Source organism: Myxine glutinosa, chromosome 12 (genome assembly GCF_964187855.1).
Source record: "Myxine glutinosa chromosome 12, kmMyxGlut1.1, whole genome shotgun sequence".
NCBI classification, from domain to species: Eukaryota; Metazoa; Chordata; class Myxini; order Myxiniformes; family Myxinidae; genus Myxine; species Myxine glutinosa.
Genome location: NC_136272.1, coordinates 23,581,510 through 23,601,182, shown reverse-complemented (window position 1 = coordinate 23,601,182; position 19,673 = coordinate 23,581,510). Strand labels below are relative to the sequence as shown.

At 44.6% G+C, this 19,673-nt stretch overlaps 1 protein-coding gene and 1 long non-coding RNA gene across 4 annotated transcripts in view; one reads left to right on the top strand and one right to left on the bottom strand.

Moving 5' to 3' along the window:
* Positions 1-19,673, top strand: part of LOC144888504 (uncharacterized) — a 502,585-nt gene that overhangs the window by 378,155 nt on the left and 104,757 nt on the right. The window lies entirely within an intron of this gene.
* The window catches only part of ZC3H8 (zinc finger CCCH-type containing 8), a 75,076-nt gene that overhangs the window by 16,622 nt on the left and 38,781 nt on the right, over positions 1-19,673 (bottom strand). For all 3 annotated transcript variants that reach the window (XM_078766576.1, XM_078766573.1, XM_078766575.1), the window contains 3 exons: positions 14,350-14,521; positions 14,071-14,166; positions 78-155 (listed from right to left, as the gene is read on the bottom strand). In XM_078766576.1, coding sequence (XP_078622702.1) covers positions 78-155; positions 14,071-14,166; positions 14,350-14,521 — 346 coding nt within the window. The remainder of the gene's footprint in view (positions 1-77; positions 156-14,070; positions 14,167-14,349; positions 14,522-19,673) is intronic.

Genomic DNA, 19,673 nt, shown 5'->3' with positions numbered 1-19,673 from the left:
ATACAAAACCAGCCACATTTCGGGTCGGGAAGTGAAATTTGAACTCCAATCAGCGAGTAGACAAAACGTCATCCAACCTTCATGCACGTGCGTGGAGATTCAAGCAGCTTGCCAGTTTCTGCTCCATAAGCGTCACACGAGTTGGGAACACCAGCCTAACAACAACAAAAAGTTTGCATGAAATACAAAGGGAGTGGGAAAAACAACAAGAGAGTTCATATAATTCCTTATGCTACGCAGTTGGGAGATGAATATCTATCTATAATTCCAGTAATCTCTGTGTGTCTGTGTGTGTGTCTGTGTGTTTGTCTGTGACCGCTGTTTCGCGACAACTACCGGTCCGATATACTTGCAACTTGCCAGGTATATTGCTGGGGACCCGAGGATGTGCCTTTTCAACGTTTCATATTAATCGGACAAGTAGTTACCGAGCTATGTCCAAAAACGATTCAACCAATCAGAGAGCAGCGAGCTATCACGTGTGCCGAACGTGGCGAACAGACTCTGCCTCGGACGGCACATTTGAGAGCGTATTCATTTATTTCACGTTGGCAAACTATGTTGCCGCTATGTTGGCGTTAAACTATGTTTTAAAACTAATTAAAACTAATTTGCGATTCTTTCGCTTTCCTGCGCGTTTGTGCACGCTGTGGCGATTTCTTTACCAAACTCCGCAAGCCGTTCGCTTTGGACCAAACCATTTCATGTAAATAGAGGGGGGGGGATTGTCACCGTACTCGCAAGCCGTTCGCTTTGGACCAAACCATTTCATGTAAATAGAGGGGGGGGGATATAATTTTAGATATAGATATAGTACGGGCATGCCCTAGTAATAATAAATATTATAATAATATAACGAGGAAAAATATAACAAACGAAAACATTGGCGGAGTCTACAAGAGGCAAATTTGATTGGCCATGATGATGTAAAATGCTGCAACATTTTGTCCAAGTACTGCTAAAATTAAGGGAAAGTGACAAAACAGTAATTTGTGTTGTACGCTGTCCAAATATACAATTCAATTGAAATAATAAAAATATTATAAAGTTGTAGGAAAAAAAAAAAACACTTTGGAAGTTTACCACCGTTGATGCTGCGTCTTTTACACCACCTTATCTAACACATTGCATTAATTAGTCATGCCTGTTGTGTCCTTTACGACGTTCTTAAAAAAGGTAATTTTCCTGCTTGGAATGATTTTCAATTTTGTTTGACTGCCAGACAGACAAGAGAGAGAAAAATGATCTCACTTCTCTCCGCGCATGCTCGATCGGGTCAAATTCAGTCAAGGTACTGCTAAATTGCAGGTTTGGTTGCCGATAAATGTTCAAAATATAACATTCATTTTAAATTAAATAGTTCATCAATCATAAATGACGCTTGTAGACAGACAGAGACAAACAGACGTGAACAAATTGCTTAACCCCGCTTTTCACCATCGCATGTGCAGGATCTATATTATAATAGCCGTAGATGATTCTGTCTGTCTGTCTGTTGGGCGTCTGTCCGGGGTGTGGCTTACTCGGTTTGCAGAGTAGCTCCACCCATTCTGGGAGAGGCTTCGCTTCATATAAACAAATATCCACCATTTTATTAACTCGCATAGCTTTGAGGCCTGTTTTGTAGGCCCGTGGTGTCTTGCTCTCTCTCCCAGTTTTATTTCAAATCAAATTCGATATATCATTTCATTTTTCACAGTCGCTAACATAGTTTTAGACTCGGTTGAAAAAAAACGGGAAGAAAATCCGATGAAAGTTGCCGTTTATAGAACGAAATGAATTCTCAAAGGCCTGTAACTTCAAGGCCATTGAGTCTCTCTCACGCCTTTATCTCCAATCTAACTCACCATCTGATTTCATTTTTATCGATGGTTTTGGACTCGGTGTCAGCAATAATTGAGAACATTCCACACACACGGGAAAATGCAGATATATTTTTAAAAATCACGTCATGATGTATCATACACCGCCCAACATGACACCGACGGCAACGTGTCGACACATATTAAAAATTCGCTTTTGCTTTTCCGTTAAGATATATTACTTTTTCGTTTGATGACAGTCGTCACAAAAACGTCAACAATGATGCCGACATATATTTCTTCGTTTTTATTTAATTCAACATTATTAGCCGGAAGTAAAATATGTTTCAGGAAATTACCGAGAGATATTTCTTCGTTTTTTTTTATTAGTTATGTGCGCATACACTTTAAATAGGTTTATTTGAAATGTTTAATTTTCAACAATATAATTTACTTGCCATTTATCATTTGATGATTACGAGACACTTCCTCTTGAGGATCGTGACAATTCATGCGCTGCGTGGAAACTTCTATTTCCAAAATGAATGAGACGATCGATGAAGAACGCAGACTTGAACAGGATGCAGCAAGAAAACGAATGAGACGGGCGAACGAGTCCATCGACGAACGTCAATGCAAACTTGAACATGATGGAGCAAGAAAAAGAACGAGACGGGAGAAAAACGAGACGGGGATAAGCCGATTGGAGAGGCGAGTGAGGAGCGATTGGAGAGGAGTGTGAGGAGCGATTGGAGGGGAGTGTGAGGTGCGATTGGAGAGGAGAGTGAGGCACGATTGGAGAGGAGAGTGAGGCGCGATTGGAGAGGAGAGAGGAGCGATTGGAGAGGAGAGTGAGGAGCGATTGGAGGGGCGAGTGAGGAGCGATTGGAGGGGCGAGTGAGGAGCGATTGGAGAGGCGAGTGAGGAGCGATTGGAGAGGCGAGTGAGGAGCGATTGGAGAGGTGAGTGAGGAGCGATTGGAGAGGAGAGTGAGGAGCGATTGGAGAGGAGAGTGAGGCACGATTGGAGGGGAGTGTGAGGCGCGATTGGAGAGGAGTGTGAGGCGCGATTGGAGAGGAGTGTGAGGCGCGATTGGAGAGGAGTGTGAGGCGCGATTGGAGAGGAGTGTGAGGTGCGATTGGAGAGGCGAGTGAGGAGCGATTGGAGAGGCGAGTGAGGAGCGATTGGAGAGGAGTGAGGAGCGATTGGAGGGGAGTGAGGAGTGATTGGAGAGGAGTGTTAGGCGTGATTGGAGAGGAGTGCGAGGCGCGATTGGAGAGGAGTGTGAGGTGCGATTGGAGAGGAGTGTGAGGCGCGATTGGAGAGGAGAGTGAGGCGTGATTGGAGAGGAGTGTGAGGAGCGATTGGAGAGGAGTGAGGCGCGATTGGAGAGGAGTGTGAGGCGTGATTGGAGAGGCGTGTGAGGGAGAGGAGAGGAGTATGAGGGATTGGAGAGGTGAGGGATTGGAGAGGAGAGGAATGTGAGGGATTGGAGAGGAGAGGAGTGCTAGGTGGAGAGAGGAGAGTGTCAGGTGGAGAGAGGAGAGTGTCAGGTGGAGAGAGGAGAGTGTCAGGTGGAGAGGAGTGAGGGGTCACATATTATGTGAAATAAATAAATTGTGTTCATTACACCATTTCTGGATCTGATGACTTGCCAGTAACCATTTTGTAAAAATGAATGTGCAGCATCTAACTCAATATGTCGAAATGTCACACACATCCATGCCCGTGGGATTCCCACGGGTGACCCCGCTAGTCTATATTATAATAGGCTACGGTGATTCTGTTGGACGTCTGTCCGGGGGTGTGGTCTTAGTCAGTTTGCAGAGTAGCTCCACCCATAGCTCCACCCATTCTTGGAGAGGCTTCATGGAAACAAATATCCACCATTTTATTACCTCGAATGGCTTTGAGGCCTGTTTAGTTAGGCCCATGCTGTCTTTCTCTCTCACACAGGTTTATTTCAATTCTAATTCGATATATCATTTCATTTTTAACACTCGCTAACATAGTGTTAGACTCGGTTGAAAAAAAACGGGAAGAGAATCCCAAAAAAGTTTCCGTTTATAGAACGAAATGAATTCTCAAAGGCCTGTAAACTAAAGCCCATTCATTGAGTCACCCTCACGATTTTATCGAATTCACCATCTGATTTAATTTTTATCGATGGTTTTAGACTCGGTGTCAGAAATAATTGAGATCATTCACGCACACACGGGAAATTGCCGAGATATATTTATAAAAATCGCGCCACGATGATACACGAAAATACAGCGCCTAAAATAACATTCGGGGAAAATGTCGACATATATTAAAAATTCGCTTTTTCTTTTCCGTTAACATTTATTACTTTTACGTTTTATGAGAGTCGGCACAAAAACGACATGTTTTTCTTCGTTCTTTCCTATTTCATTCAACATTATTATCCGGAAGTAAAATATGTTTCAGGAAATTACCGAGAGATATTTCTTCGTTTTTATTTCATTAGTTACTAGCAGAAGTACCCAGCGTTGCCGGGCGGGGGAGGGGGGAAGTGCACGTACACTTTAAACATGTATATACGTGTGGAATGTGGGATATATACATGTGGGACGTGTGTGTGTGTGTGTGTGTGTGTGTGTGTGTGTGTGTGTGTGTGTGTGTGTATGTATGTGTATATATATATATATATATATATATATATATATATATATATATATATATATATATATATATATATATATATTGTTACAGTTGCGGTTTAGATGTTACTTTGGGCCGAGCGGATGGTCCACCGCGACTGTTACAGGATCCCCAATTGGCCCGACTCCCCCAACGTTGACCAGATCGCACCACAGATATTCAATCGGGAAACCTCTAAAGCGACCGAAAGAGAAGGAAGAGAGAAGAAGACAAGAAGACGTACAGAAGAGTAATTGGATTTATTATTTACACATATAAGTAGGAAGCAAGCAGTCACGTTTATTTACAGGGACATGAGACGCAGGTGACACAGTGCAATCTTTAGCTTATACAGACTTATTGTTACTACCCAGGACAGCACGAACAAAACAAACTCACGTACGCAAATGGATGGAAATTGCAGGCAGGAATGACAGGAGGTGGGTGGCTGGAGGAAGGCCCGGAGCTGGCTGGAGTTTGATCCCGCACGGGACGTCGGGCTGGACCTCGACGGCCGCCGATGCCACCGATCCTGTTGTGTGCGCGGGGTAGCGGGTCGGAGCTGCTTGGTGGAGCCAAGCCAACGCTGCTGGTGGGGGGTCTGGCGTGACGGGTTCTCTCGCGTGACGGGTTCTCTCGCGTGACGGGTTCTCTCCTCTCTTTTTTGTTTGTCCAACCACTCTTTCTCCAACGCAACCACTCAACGCAACCACTGACCACCCCTGACGACCAACTCAGCTCTTGTCATGGACCTCTCCACGCGCTCTTGCTCTGACGACCCAGCTCCTTCCCCTGTACTCGTCTCTCCTCTGTAAAAGCTCATCTCTCCTGGGGGCGTCTCTCATGGGTTATATATAGCCCCACCCTTGAACCTTTGCGAACCTCCCCGATCGCTCTTCCTCCGCCCTCTCAAACCAAACCCCTCGTGCTCGGTTGGTTGTTCGGGGCTGGCTCACTCCTCCCCTCTATGACGAGGTGGAGACACGCCTTTCTTCCCCAACCCTGCCTCGTGGTCAATGGCGGATGAAGGGAAAACCGCCCAACATGCAGTTGGCAATGCGAATTGCAATTGACGAAAAGGGGGGAATGGAAGTGTTGGGAGTGGGAATGAAGGGAATCTATCTCTTTCACTGGTGCAATGGAGTATTTCAATTAATGGGAGACACAGCCTTACCCTAAAAACACATAATAAGATATAACCATTGAACAGGGGTATTCTATGATTGGCTGTGGTGTGGATGCTTTATGGACTAATTATGGGATGCCCTTTGACCTTTACACAGCTCCGGAGGCAGGAGGCGCAGAATAAACAATAATAATAATTCACACAATCAAAAAAATATACAGTCCTCATATCCGCAACAATATATATATATATATATATATATATATATATATATATATATATATATGTGTGTGTGTGTGTGTGTGTGTGTGTGTGTGTGTGTGTGTATATGTGTGTATATGTGTGTGGGTGTACGTGTGTCTATGTGTGTGTATATATGTATGTGTGTGTATATATGTGTGTGGGTGTACGTGTGTTTGTGTGTGCATGTACACATATATGTGTGTGTATACATATGTGTGTGTGTGTGTGTGTGTGTGTGTGTGTGTGTGTGTGTGTGTGTGTGTGTGTGTGTGTGTGTGTCTGTGAATAAGAGAGAGACCGAATTGTGAGGTACAGAAATGAAAAAACGAGGTGTGTGTGTGTGTGCGTGTGTATATACATATATGTGTGTGTATACATATATGTGTGTGTGTGTGTGTGTGTGTGTGTGTGTGTGTGTGTGTGTGTGTGTGTGTGTGTGTGTGTGTGTGTGTCTGTGTGTGTGTCTGTGAATAAGAGAGAGACCGAATTGTGAGGTACAGAAATGAAAAAACGAGGTGTGTGTGTGTGTGTATATATATGTGTGTCTATATGTGTGTGTGTGGGTGTGGGTGTACATGTGTGTGTGTACATGTGTGTGTGTATATGTGTGGGTGTACATGGGTGTGTGGGTGTACATGTGTGTGGGTGTGTGTGTGTGTGGATGTATGTGTGTGTGGATGTATGATGTATGTGTGTGTGTCTGTCTGAATAAGAGAGAGACAAAATTGTGAGGAACAGAAATGAAAAAACGAGATGTGTTTGTGTATGTGTGTGTGTATATATGTGTTTGGGTGTATGTGTGTGGGTGTACGTGTGTGTATACATGTGTGGTTGTACGTGTTTGTGTGTGTATATGTGTGTGTGCGTGTGCACGCACATGCATTCACATGTTATCAGAAGTAAATACATTGTGTAGATTGCATCATTTGTGCATCTGATAAATTGCCAGTAACAATTTTGTGAAACTGAATGTGCAGGTGCAGCATCTAACTCAATATGCGAAATGTCATACACGTCCATGCCCGTGGGATTCCCACGGGTGACCCCACTATATTTATTCGTTTTTATTTCATTCAACATTATTATCCGGAAGTAAAGGTTCACATGTTCATTTCACGTGTGCAAAAACAAACTCCATTTCACGTGTGCATGGACATGAAACACAGACGGGAAATTGCTTAGAGATATTTCGTTCGAAGCGATTATACACCGCCCAAATAAAATATTTCACCGATACACCGGGCGAATTTCACCGAGTTTCAGGAAATTACCCAGAGATATTTCTTCGTTTTTATTTCATTAGTTACTAGCAGAAGTACTCAGCGTTGCCGGGCGGGGGAGGGGGGAAGTGCACGTACACTTTAAACATGTATATACGTGTGGGATGTGTGTGTGTGAGTGTGTGTGTGTGCGCGCGCGCGCATATATGTGTGTGTGTGTGTGTGTGTGCGTGCATATATGTGTGTGTGTATATATATGTCTGTGTGTGTGTGTATGTGTATGTGTATGTGTATATATATATATATATATATGTGTGTGTGTGTGCATATGTGTGTGCATGTACATTTGTCTGTACGTGTGTGTGTGCGTGTATATATGTGTGTGTGTGTTTTTGTGCATGTGTGTGTGTGTATGTGTATATGTGTATGTGTATGTGTCTGTGTCTGTGTGTGTGTATATGTGTGTGCATGTGTGTGTATACATATGTGTATGTGTATATGCATGTGTCGGTGTACATGTGTGTGTACGTGTGCGTGCGTGTGTGTGTGGATGTGTATGTGTGTTTGCGTGTGTGTGTGTATGTGTATATGTGTGTATGTGTATGTGTGTCGGTGTACGTGTGTGTGTGTGTGTTTGTGTGTGTGTGTGTGTGTGTGTTTGTGTGGGTGTGTGAATAAGAGAGAGACCGAATTGTGAGATACAGAAATGAAAAAACGAGGTGTGTGTGTGTGTGTGTGTGTGTTATTGTGAAACTGAATGTGCAGGTGCAGCATCTAACTCAATATGTCGAAATGTCACACACGTCCATGCCCGTGGGATTCCCACGGGTGACCCCACTAGTAACTATATATTTACCTCCGCAACTAAAGGTGGATGGAGGTTATGTTTTCACCCCTGTCTGTCTGTCTGTCTGTGAGCAAGATATCTCAAAAGGTTGTGGAAGGATTCGGACTAAATTTGGCAGAGATGTTGGGTATGTCACAAAGATGAAATGATTAGATTTTGGTGAAGATCTGGATCCGGCTAGGTAGAATTTTCTAAGCGATTCTTCACTATTGAGAGAGAGGGCTAAAAACGATACATAGCAGGAAATCTTGAAAAATTATTGACCGATTTGGACGAAACCTGGTGGACCCGTTGGGTGTGTGACAAGGATGAATCGACTCGATTTTGGTGAAGATCTGAATTTGGATTTGGATACGAAAATTATTTAATTTTTAAGTGATTCTTCACCATTGAGAGATCAGCGGAAAAGCGAAATATAAACAACAAACAACAACAGGCATTTTAAGGCCATTTTCCCTGCTAGAGCGGGGGTTAGCCTTGCGGTCCCCATGACAATCTTCTCCATTTTGCCCTATTTTCTGCATCTCTCCTTGTTAACCCCCTTGCCCGCATTTCTTCTTCCACCACCTTTAGCCAAGTCTTTCTCGGTCTTCCCCGTCCTCTACTTCCTTCTACATTCATTTCCATCAAAAGCAATATAAACTAGAACGCCACTCAGTAGAGCGCATACTCCCGCCGTGGGTCAAGTTGGAATAGTACGATTTCGCAAAAGTTTGAGGGAGTAGTTCAGTGACAACACAAGACAGACACTGCACAGATATATATGTACATATATAATATATAGAAGATAATGTTAAAAAAAACAAGTCAATTTCACTTACATTTTCGGATTCCGCATTCAATTCTATATAAGTGAGTGTATTTTGAGGCATGTGTGACTTCAAATAAAATTGTAAGCCAGGAAAACGTTCGTTTCATTCCTTAGGGATACAACATGTAAAACTGGCCCAAACGTCAAAACAAAACTCGCTCATTTTAAGTCGGACAAGCTAATGCGACCACTCATTCTTCTGGGAAGACTCCCGTGCACATGCTTGTCACACTTATAACTCACCTAAGTCTTTATAAGTTCATCAAATACTGACACCGCGATTGACATTGACATTGCCTGAGGTAAATGTTGATATCTCTTCTAAGGTAAAAAAAACAAAACAAAAAAAAAACAGTTTTAAAGCATTATACGTATCAAACGATACATTTTATGAAACGGGGAAACCGAATACACACTTTGGTGGTTTTAAAATGACAAAATATGTCTTTATTAGAAAAAAAGAAAGAAAAAAAAAGAACCTTGAAGACGACGCTGCTAACAAAATACACCGCTCTAACGCATAACCACGAGTTTAAACTACATTTACAACAAATATGAAAACTATTTTCATATCACAATGTTAAATATAGAATATATAGAAGATAATGTTAAAAAAAATGAGCCCTATCTTCCAATGGTAAAAAATCCTTCAAAAAATTCCTGGATCCAGAATAATATCCTGAGCTTCACCAAAAACTAATCAATTCTTCCTTATCCCAAGGGCAATCATCCCACCAACATTCATCCAAATCCATTCAGAACTTTCCCAGATATCTTGTTCACAAACACACGAACACACACACACGAACACACACGAACACACACACACGAACACACACACACGAACACACACACACGAACACACACACACGAACACACACACACACACACACACACACACACACACACACACACACACACACACACACACACACACACACACACACACACACACACACACACACACACACACACACACACACGATCAAATGCATTACTCCCTCGCGGGAGTAAAAATGATATTTTAAAATGTTAGGGATGAGTTATGACTAAACTAGGTGGATGAGTTGGTTTGGTGACACGAACAAACCGATTAGATTTTCGTTCAGGTCCGAATCCATTTCCGGCCTATCAGTGGAATACAAAAGCCTGGTGTTGGCTTAGTGGTTGGGGTGCCGGCTTGGGATCCTGGGATCCTGGGTTCGAATTCCGGTCGATCGCTGAATTAACGCCAGGGGGGTTGACTCAGCCTGTCATCCTCCCGAGGTCGGCAAATTGAGTACCAGTTCACTGGTAATATTAATTCCCTGTGTGTCGCAAGAGTCGACTAACAGGGTTGGCAGCAGGAAGGGCATCTTTAAATTGGAATTATAAAACGATTCTACTGAAAATCAAGTCACCGACACTACCACCAATCCCTACTTTACACTGACCTTTTTGAGCAGTGGACACCTTTTCACCACAACCAAGAAGAAAAAGACAAGATGTCACAACTCCCGTGGTTTTAGTAATTTTGCCGTACGGAGTTAAAAGGCCTTCAGTCGGCCATCTTTGGTTGGATTACAAAACAAAATATTCTGCTTATGTATACCCTCATGTATTGTCTTTGAGCCAAGTTTGACCAAAATCAGTCCATGCATGCCGAGAAATGGTTGAGGACGTGGTCAATATTGGGGTTTTTTTTACAACTAAAATGCCTGCCAGTCTACCAGTCGGCCATGCTTGATCAGATTGCAGACTAAAGTGACGTGCACGTGTATGCCACCATGTACTCTACTTGTGCCAAGTTTGAATGAAATCGGTCCATGCATGTTCAAGAAATGGTTGGTGACACATTTAGGTAATAAAATTGCCACCAGTCGGCCATATTGGATCTGATCTCGAAATAAAATGACGTGCATATGTATGCCATCATGTATTGTCTTTGTGCCAAGTATGAACAAAATTAGTCCATACATCTCCGATATATGGTTGCGGATGCACGCACGGACGGACGAGAATCAATCCATAAGCGCCCGTTTTGGACCAAGTACAATGGAGGCTAATAATGTCTATTAATTCATTCATACTACCTGGTGTTGGCTTAGCGGTTAGGGTGCAGGCTTGGGATCCTAGGATCCTGAGTTCGAATCCCGGTCAATCGCTGAATTAACGCCAGGGGGGTTGACTCAGCCTGTCATCCTTCTGAGGTCGGCAAATTGAGTACCAGCTTGCTGGGATGAATGTTCCCGGTGTGTACCCCGGTTTAGAATAGGTACACCGTATCCCTGCACATCATGAGGCGACTAAGGGTTGGCGTCAGGAAGGGCATCCGGCCATAAAAACATTGCCTCAAACAGGGAACCATGATCGTCATGGGGCCCGCAAGGCTAACCCCCGCTCTAGCGGGGAAAAATGGCCTTAAAACGATCATTCATACTACCAATTATTTAGCAAACCCAATTATTGCCATCTTATTTGTAGGGAAGGCTGGGGAAAGGCCAAAGTCTTTCGCGAAGCAACCGACTAGGCCTGACGTTCAACTGAAGGCGATTTAGGATAGCATAGTGCTAGTTAGCTAGTGGGATCAACGACTGACCACGAGGTAGTGCTAACAGATAAGACGCCCAGCTTAATACACATCCGAGGGACGCTGTACATTTTGTGGTCTAACACCCTGCCTGCAAAGCACAAATCTGACCAATTGAGACTTCAGAGAGGAGAATGAACGAGTACGCAGGTACCTTTGGCTCACCAGATAACACGTGCAGAGAGCGATTGGTACAGGTGGGTGAGACGAAGGAACGACTGATCGAATTGAGGGTCAAGATGGAAACTAGGACGTTCCAATCAAATGCTCAAGGGCTGTGGAGCAACCCACATTAATCAATAGGATTTTGGGGGAAAAGGAAAGGTTGTGGACGATGGATAAATTAATTTCTTTAATAGCACCTTTCTATTTAAAAGCAAAATATAAAAGGACTTTACAAAGGAAAGAAAAGGAAAATCGGGAAGGCAGCGAATTCCACACTTGGCGAGTAGCAGGAAGAGTTTAAACTTTAAAATATTGCAAAAAAACAATTCTGGCTCCCAATGAAGGATCGTATTTGTACTCAAATATAGTTGGTACTCCGCCCAAAGCGTAGCAAATAGTACGTTTTATGCCTCATCCACACTATCAAGTATTCGTTGCAAAGGAGCCATCGGTTTTCATTTCCCCACGGTGCTTGGGGTGATATGATTGCGTAAACATGCTCACATGATGTTGTAGGCCTGTCGTGTTGGTTTTCCCACAAGACCAGCTTGTCTTCAGCATTTCGTTTGCTTTTACAGCAAATTTCATCTTTCACATTTCAACGATATTACTTCGCAGAACGATGTACAACCTTGGATAACACCGGCATTGCAATGCCATCGAACAACTCTTCATTCCTTCAAGTCGATGCCAATTCAGCCGAGGTGATCTTTTCTGCCCATAGAGCCTTGATGTGTCTGCAACTTTGTCTTTTGAAAGTTATTTCAATTGAGGGGGTGTGATGGGAGAGCCCCCCCCCCCCTCCCAACCACTCTCTGCCCCCCACCACCTCAATGAAGTCAAATGTAAAACTATACTATATTTGCACATGTGAGTCATGTCATGTTAGTGGGATTACCGCACAATATATTGGTAGAGCACATAGAAACACACCATACACAAACTTGCAACGTCTTCCTACAACTTTTACAAGAAAATAAAACATCAGACTACTAAGTTCACCTTCAATATAGTTAAAGATTTAACGACAGACACGCTGAACTGGAAAACCATCAACTTGGATATTCAACTTGTATATAATGTTTGGAGGAACACAAATTCCACATGGCCACCTTATCAGGTAAATAAACAAGACATAGTGGTGTAATGGTCAGTGTCCGCTCCGAATCTGGGAGGTCGGTGGTTCAAACTCCGCCAGAGTCAAACCAATCCGGATTGGACCTGTTTGAGTCGTACCAAAGATTTTAAAAATGGTACATGTTGCTTGACTTTCTTTTTTTTTTTGTATACAGAATCGAGGCTCGTGAAAGAGCTGACATTTATCACACAAACAAATCAAACAGACAAACAAAGTATATAAAAAGGGGAGCGGTAGACAAGATGGGTAGAGAAGGGGAAGCACACAAACACAACATTTGAGAGCAGGGACATCGGGAGATCTGAAGGAGGGAGAGGGCTTGGTGGGAGGAGGCGTGGGAAGGGGGGGGGGGGTGGGAGAAGTATAAAACAAGGACACCAAGGACTTCCAGGAGAGAAGTTGGTCTTTCAAAAAAGTGGATTTGGGGTGAAATTAGCAGGGGTAGAAAAGATCAAGGTTTTGGATGGGGGAAGATAAGAGATGGTGGTGAACAGCTGTTTTAAAGACCTGGAGGGAGGAGTGGGATTGAAGAGAGTGAGGGAGTTTGTTCCAGAGGTGGGAGAAAAGAGGAGTGAAGGTGAGCAGAGAGTCTTGATTTTGGCAGTTTAACCATAAGAGAGTTGCTGGCAGATCTTGTGCGACCTGTAGGAATAGTTAGGGGACAGAGCCCAGAGAGAGCAAGGCCGGAGAGGAGTCGGTGGAAGACGGAAAGACCACCAACCTGCCTGCGGTGAGTGAGTGAAAGGCCCTCGGAGATAGCTTCATCGCGGGAGATTCCAATGATTCTGAAAGCTTTGGTTTCTACAGCGTGAAGACGAGCTAGGTGTGAGGCAGGAGCACCAGCCCAAAGGGGAGAGCAGTATTCCATTGAGTTGCGGATGAAAGCCTTGTATGTGGTGAGGAGCTCAGGTGTGCCAAGGAAGGACTTCGCACGACGGAGGATGCCCACTCGGCGACTGGCTTTGGAGGCCAGATTTGAAATGTGGTTTTCCCAGGAAAGATCATGGCAGATAGTGAGTCCCAAAAGCTTGAGTGACAGAACTTCTTGGAGAGGATTATTCAGAAAGTGGATGGGAGGGTTGTCCAGTTGGTATTTTCAGAGAGACATCATAAGAGTGTGAGATTTGTCAGGATTGAAAGACTGAAAGACCTTGCTTGACGTTTAGCATTTAATAGGATAACAGCACGGACAGTCCCCATAGATTGGCATCCGTGGGGAGGAGGAAATTCTCCGGTGAATGTGGCGAGTCGAGAAAGGCGGCGCCATTGTTGTGACGTCGCTGATACCCAGAGCGCCATTGTTGTGACGTCGCTGATACCCAGAGGGCCCCGGGAAGTGGTCACTTCCCCAAAGCTCAGTGGCTGTGTTTGTCTCGTCTAACAGTCCTGTGTTGTCTCATGTATTTGTCTGTCCATGTGTGTGAGATGTATGTGTGCCAGCTCCAGTATGATCCTTAGATTCTGGAAAAAAAACAAATAACATCTTACATCAGAGCGAGGAGAGTCGAAGTTATCCAAGCATGATGGCTCAGACATGTTCATGTGGGAGTCTTCAACATACTCTTTCTTAACAGCAATCACTTCCTGTAAAATAGGAATTGCAGTAGAGTATCCACACGCTGCATTTATTGCAACCTTAATATACAGGAATCAAGTTAGGCCAATAACATTCCTTGAACTCAGAGCAATTTCAAATTGGAACCAGTTTAAAAGCTTTGACTGAGGCAAAGGTTCAAAACAAATACAAAAATTATTAAATAAACATACCAACTTCTTCACGTCACAATGCGGATCATTAAACCCAGAAGGAAATTCCACACGTTCAAGTTCATTCGCTTTCACATGATTGTCCAAATTATCCTGCTCGCAGTGCTTCTTCTTCCTCTTGTTCTTCTTCTTCTTCTTCTTCTTCATCATCATCGGATTCAATGGAAAAGCCCTGCAGAGAGCATACAACATCAATTACCTAAAGGTATTAAAAAATTTAATAAACCTTCCCAAGGATCATTATTAAATACGAATCGCTGCAATTACCATGAAAAGGCATCTTGAAGCAGAAGCTTCAAGATGTCACCATGCCAGTTGGCTGGGTGTGGGTACCGCTCTCACCAGCCATGGCTCTTCAGCAAAGGACTTCTGTGACTCACTGGGACTGACACAATCTGTCAATTTCCCGACCCGGATTTCAGTCAACCAAGCATCTTCTCTTCTGGACTTGGTTATGACTAACTTCCCTGAAAATGTCTGCTGCTCTTCTTCTGCTCCAATCGGCTCTTCTGATCATGTGCTTGTTAAAGTGGACATCTCTCTGACCATTCTCAGAGAGCCTCCTCAGCGTCGACGAGTCTGGCATTTCACTCAGGCCAACTGGCACGGTCTTCAAGCAGCCATCAATCATCTGGACTGGTCTCCCATCTCTACTGCCTCTGACATAAATTCTTCCTGGGAATTCTTCCAAAGCAAACTGCTCTCTCTCATGCACAGATTTATCCCATCTCGTCTTCTGTTGTCATACCCTTCCTCCCGTCCATGGTACACGGAATCTTGTGGTGAGGCTATTGCCCAGAAACAACTTGCTTTCGTCTCCTGGAAAACAAATCCAACGGAAGGAAATCTCATTTCCTTTCACAAAGCCCGAAACAAGTGTGTGTCCACCCTCAGGAGAGCCAGGAAACAATATCTGTCCGTTCTCAGGACCGAACTCTCTTATCTGTCTCTCTCTTCCAAATCCTGGTGGCGTCTGGTCAAATCTGTTTCTGGTGTTTGTTCCCCCTCCATCCCCTCCCTCACCTCAAATGGCCACACGGCTGACTCCGCGCGTGAAAAAGCTGAATGCCTCAACTCTGTGTTTGCCTCTAAATCTTCTGTCCCAAACCCATCCCTCTCTGTACCCACCGTACCCAGTCATACCCAGCTGCTCCTGGACTCTGTGTCCTTTCCTCCTGACAAGGTGGAAAAGTTTCTGTCAACCCTCGACTCGGATTCTGCAACTGGACCTGACGGCATCAGCCCACGGGTCCTAAAATCCTGTTCTTCCGCTCTTTCACTCCCTCTCTCTGTTCTCTTCACCCTCTCTTTTGCTCAAGGTCATCTTCCATCTGCTTGGAAATCTGCCAACATCACCGCTTTGCACAAAAAAGGTGCAAAAACAGATCCCAGCAACTACAGACCAATCAGCCTTCTCCCAATTATCAGCAAAGTCATGGAATCCATCATTGCTTCAGATATGAAATCTTTCCTCTTCTCCAATGGCTTGATCTCTGATCATCAATTTGGTTTCAGACCTGGTCACTCTACTCTGGACATGCTGCTTCTGCTTTCTCAACAATGGATGGAGGTCCTCAATGCCAAACAGGAAATTAGAGCAGTCTCCCTTGACATATCACGTGCCTTCGATACGGTCTGGCACCCCGCTCTGCTCACCAAACTCTCCTCTTTTGGTATCCATGGAAATCTCCACGCATGGCTGGCGGACTTCCTCTCTAGTCGTAGTCAACGTGTGGCCCTGAATGGGTTTCTCTCATCTCCTCTTCCTGTTCAGGCTGGAGTTCCACAAGGCAGTGTTCTGGGCCCTGTGCTTTTTCTGGTCTTCATCAATGATCTCTCTGACTCTCTTGAAAATCCTCTGCATCTCTTTGCTGATGACTCGACTCTCTGTCGCTCCATTTTTCATCCCTCAGATCGGCAGTCTGCTGCCTCCTCACTCTCTGCAGACCTGGACAAAATCACAGACTGGGCAAACAAGTGGAACATGTCTTTCAATCCTGACAAATCTCCCACTCTTACGATGTCTCTCCGAAAAGACCGACTGGACAACCCTCCCATCCACTTTCTGAATAATCCTCTCCAAGAAGTTCTGTCACTCAAGCTTTTGGGTCTCACTATCTGCCATGATATTTCCTGGGAAAACCACATTTCAAATCTGGCCTCCAAAGCCAGTCGCCGACTGGGCATCCTCCGTCGTGCAAAGGCCTTCCTTGGCACACCTGAGCTCCTCACCACATACAAGGCTTTCATCCGCAGCTCAATGGAATACTGCTCTCCCCTCTGGGCTGGTGCTCCTGCCTCACACCTAGCTCGTCTTCACGTTGTTGAAACCAAAGCATTCAGCATCATTGGAATCTCCCGCGATGAAGCTAACTCCAAGGGCCTCTCACTCACTCACCGCAGGCAGGTTGGTGGTCTTTCCATCTTCTACCGACTCCTCTCTGGCCTTGCCCCCCCAGCTCTCTCTGGGCTCTGTCCCGCAAATATTCTTACAGGTCGCACAAGATCTGCCTGCAACCCTCTTATGGTCAAACTGCCAAAATCAAGACTCTCTGCTCACCTTCACTCCTTCATTCCTCTCTTCTCCCACCTCTGGAACAAACTCCCTCACTCTCTTCAATCCCACTCCACCCTCCAGGTCTTTAAAACTGCTGTTCACCACCATCTATCTTCCCCCATCCAAAACCTTGATCTTTTCTACCCCCGCTAATTTCACCCCAATTCCACTTTTTTGAAATACCAACTTCTGTCCTGGAAGTCCTTGGTGTCCTTGTGTTTTATACTTCTCCCTCCACCCCCCTCCCCCCCCCCTTCCCACGCCTCCTCCCCCCAAGCCCTCTCCCTTCCACACATCTCCCTGCTCTCAAATGTTGTGTTTGTGTGCTTCCCCTTCTCTCCCCATCTTGTTTTCCGCTCCCTCTTTTTGTGTGTTTTGTTTGTCTGGTTGATTTGTTTGTGAAATAAATGTTAGCTCTTTCACGAGCCTCGATTCAGTATACACAAAAAAAAAAAAAAAAAAAAAAAAAGCTTTGCCAAATGCAGTTCTACAGTTTCTACTTGCTATAAATACTTCAAAATATACAGGTATATGAGGTACACTTTCAGGACATGTCCAAAATGATGATGCAGAAGTAGTGCACTTGGCAACGATTCATGGGTTCGATTCCCGATGATAAACCCGATGATGTCACGTTTGTGCTTTGCAGGCAGGGTGTTGCATCACAAAGTGTGCCGTCCCTCAGATGGACGTTAACCTGGGTATCCAGTAAGCCTGCATCGATTGGTGGATGCTAGATCCCATGGTGTCTTTCGAGAAGAGTGGGTGAGTTATCACCAGCACCCTGAACAAATTCCTGGCCAAATCAGCTCTGTAGAATATCAGGCCTGGGCAGGCAGTTCGTGAAAGACTCGCGCAAAAATTGAAGAATTCACCAAAAAAATATTCATGCCTTCGTTGACATTATGTTTTCAGGTTGTCCGTCCATCCGTCCTTCCTTCCTTCCGTCCTTCCGTCCACGATAGGTTTTCGTTACCGCGATAACTTGAGAACGGCTGAAGGGATCTTAGTCAAACTTGGTGTATGTATAATGAGGTAAACATGAACCGATTAGATTTAGGGGTCACAAGGTCAAAGGTCATGTTAGGTAAAAATACTGTTACCACGATAACTTGTGAACCAGTGATGGGTTTCTGACCAAATTTGGTGCACTTATGTAGAATGGTGTAAAGATGAACTGATTAGATTTTGGGGTCAAGAGGTCAAAGGTCAAAGTCTGTAATATGTCTATAACTTGAGAACGGCTGAAGTGATCATCTAATTCAAACTTGGCACAGGTATGTATAATGATGTAAAGATTAACTGATTAAATTTTGCGGGCAAAGGTCAAAGTCTGTAATATGTCTATAACTTCAGAACGGCTGAAGTGATCCAATTCAAACTTGGTACAGATATATATAATGATGTAAAGATTAATCATCCCATCCCTACCGCCTCTGACATCAACTCATCCTGGGAATTCTTCCAAAGTAAATTGCTCTCTCTCATGCACAGATTTATCCCATCTCGTCTTCAGTTGTCATACCCTTCCTCCCATCCATGGTACACGGAATCTTGTGGTGAGGCTGTTGCCCAGAAACAACTTGCTTTCGTCTCCTGGAAAGCAAATCCAACAGAAGGAAATCTCATTTCCTTTCACAAAGCCCGAAACAAGTGTGTGTCCACCCTCAGTAGAGCCAGGAAACAATATCTCCCCGTTCTCAGGACAGAACTCTCTTATCTGTCTCCCTCTTCCAAATCCTGGTGGCGTCTGGTCAAATCTGTTTCTGGTGTTTGTTCCCCCTCCATCCCCTCCCTCACCTCAAACGGCTTAACGGCTGACTCCGCACGTGAAAAAGCTGAATGCCTCAACTCTGTGTTTGCCTCTAAATCTTGTGTCCCAAACCCATCCCTCTCTGTACCCACCATACCCAGTCGTACCCAGCTGCTCCTGGACTCTGTGTCCTTTCCTCCTGACAAGGTGGAAAAGTTTCTGTTAACCCTCGACTCTGATTCTGCAACTGGACCTGACGGCATCAGCCCACAGGTCCTAAAATCCTGTTCTTCCGCTCTTTCACTCCCTCTCTCTGTTCTCTTCACCCTCTCTTTTGCTCAAGGTCATCTGCCATCTGCTTGGAAATCTGCCAACATCACCGCTTTGCACAAAAAAGGTGCAAAAACAGATCCCAGCAACTACAGACCAATCAGCCTTCTCCCAATTATCAGCAAAGTCATGGAATCCATCATTGCTTCAGATATGAAATCTTTCCTCTTCTCCAATGGCTTGATCTCTGATCATCAATTTGGTTTCAGACCTGGTCACTCTACTCTGGACATGCTGCTTCTGCTTTCTCAACAATGGATGGAGGTCCTCAATGCCAAACAGGAAATTAGAGCTGTCTCCCTTGACATATCACGTGCCTTCGATACGGTCTGGCACCCAGCTCTGCTCACCAAACTCTCCTCTTTTGGTATCCATGGAAATCTCCACGCATGGCTGGCGGACTTCCTCTCTAGTCGTAGTCAACGTGTGGCCTTGAATGGGTTTCTCTCATCTCCTCTTCCTGTTCAGGCTGGAGTTCCCCAAGGCAGTGTTCTGGGCCCTGTGCTTTTTCTGGTCTCCATCAATGATCTCTCTGACTCTCTTGAAAATCCTCTCTATCTCTTTGCTGATGACTCTACTCTCTGTCGCTCCATTCTTCATCCCTCAGATCGGCAGTCTGCAGCCTCCTCACTCTCTGCAGACCTGGACAAAATCAGACTGGGCATACAAGTGGAACATGTCTTT